General features: G+C 60.6%; 1 protein-coding gene across 1 annotated transcript in view; it reads right to left on the reverse strand.

The window, feature by feature from the left end:
- SCUBE3 (signal peptide, CUB domain and EGF like domain containing 3) overlaps nucleotides 1-1448 on the reverse strand; it is a 59763-nt gene that overhangs the window by 49334 nt on the left and 8981 nt on the right. Inside the window, exons 2-3 of the mRNA XM_035893732.1 lie at nucleotides 1088-1210; nucleotides 11-86 (exon numbers count right to left, since the gene is read on the reverse strand). Coding sequence (XP_035749625.1) covers nucleotides 11-86; nucleotides 1088-1210 — 199 coding nt within the window. The remainder of the gene's footprint in view (nucleotides 1-10; nucleotides 87-1087; nucleotides 1211-1448) is intronic.

Here is a 1448-nt window from a genome sequence, read left to right on the forward strand (position 1 = left end):
CATAGCAGGTCAGCGGTAGTTGCCAGGGATGTTGACGCACTCGTGGACGCAGCCCGCGTTGTCTTCCCGCTCGCACTCGTCGACGTCTGCAGAGAGAGGAGGGCAGGAGAACTGTGGGGCTGCCCCAGCTGAGGACGGCCAACTCACTGCACGGGTGCTGCTCCCCACCTCCAGCGCGTTTGCGACCCAGCTGATGTTGCACCCTGGGACCTCTGCTGGCTGAAACCTGCTTAGTCCAGCAGGTCCTGCTTATTCCAGCAGGTCCCCAGCTCCGTTATCACCTACAGCATCCCTCCACACGCCGCAAAAACATTCCCTGTCCTCCCCGGTCTAGACCCTGGACTTCCAGCTAAGCCGCCGTCTTAAAGCCTCGGCACAGCGCAGCGACCTGCCGGTGCTCTGGGAACCACACGGGATTTCCCGACAGCAGTGGGCAGAGCAGCCGGTCTCCATGGCGAAGCCTTGCTGTGCCTGGAGCGCGCTTTAATCCTTCTGCTATTTGTACTCAGCCCATCCCAACCCTGGACCCGCTCCGAGTAGAGCTGGGAATTTTTCCCCTGCCCCGCTCCTGCTTTCCTGGTCCTGCTCCTCCCGGGAGCCCGTTTTCTTTCCATGCCCTACTCAGCTGCGTATATCTCTATCTACATCTACATCACCTATATCTCTATACCTCATTTTAAGCTTCTCCTGTTTTATCTGCCAACCCAGTTTTGCAGCCTTTGGGTTGGAGATCCTGCAGTTCAGAAAAGCCCAGCTTTGTTTAAAACAAGCCCCAGGTGACCCCCCCTGGGCCTGGGCAGCCCCAGCCTTGCAAACGTGGCTCTTTGCAGAGCCAGGGAGGGAGCACGATGGCTGCCACCACCGCCGGCAGGGATGGTCACACTCCTCTCCATCCCCATCCATCACAGTGTCAACAGGCCAGGAGTTTGGGGCAAAAAAGGGGGAAAAAAAGATTTGCAATGGGCTGGGATAAACAAGCAGCCTTTTTACAAGGGCAGGGGACGTTGCTGACAAGCCACCGCCTGCCTCCGACCTGCCGGGGCTGTCACCTGTCGGGGGGGCTCCGGCTCTGGCGGCGTGCCCCTACCTTTGCAGTGCTTCCCGTCGCCGGTGTAGCCAGACTTGCAGATGCACTTGTAGGACTTGGGGGTGTTCTGGCAGATGGCGTCGATGTGGCAGTTGTCGGTGCCCTCCACGCACTCGTCGACATCTGCAAGGGGAGAGGTGGGGGGAGCGGTGGGGAGAGCCGGGGGGAGCTCTCCCCGTCTCCCCAGGGGAGCCATCACCTGAGGCGATGAAACCAAGCAGCCCTCCGGCTTTTCAGCCCACGCACGAACCAGAAAGGCTCGAGGGGGCAACGCTGCTGCTTTGCTCCATAGTGGCTTTGCCGTACCCAGCCCTGACGCAGCGGGTGATGGGCTCGGGATGGGGCGCTGGAGCGGCAAGCA

Source organism: Egretta garzetta, unplaced genomic scaffold (genome assembly GCF_000687185.1).
Source record: "Egretta garzetta isolate BGI_Z169 unplaced genomic scaffold, ASM68718v1 scaffold105, whole genome shotgun sequence".
Classification (NCBI taxonomy): Eukaryota; Metazoa; Chordata; class Aves; order Pelecaniformes; family Ardeidae; genus Egretta; species Egretta garzetta.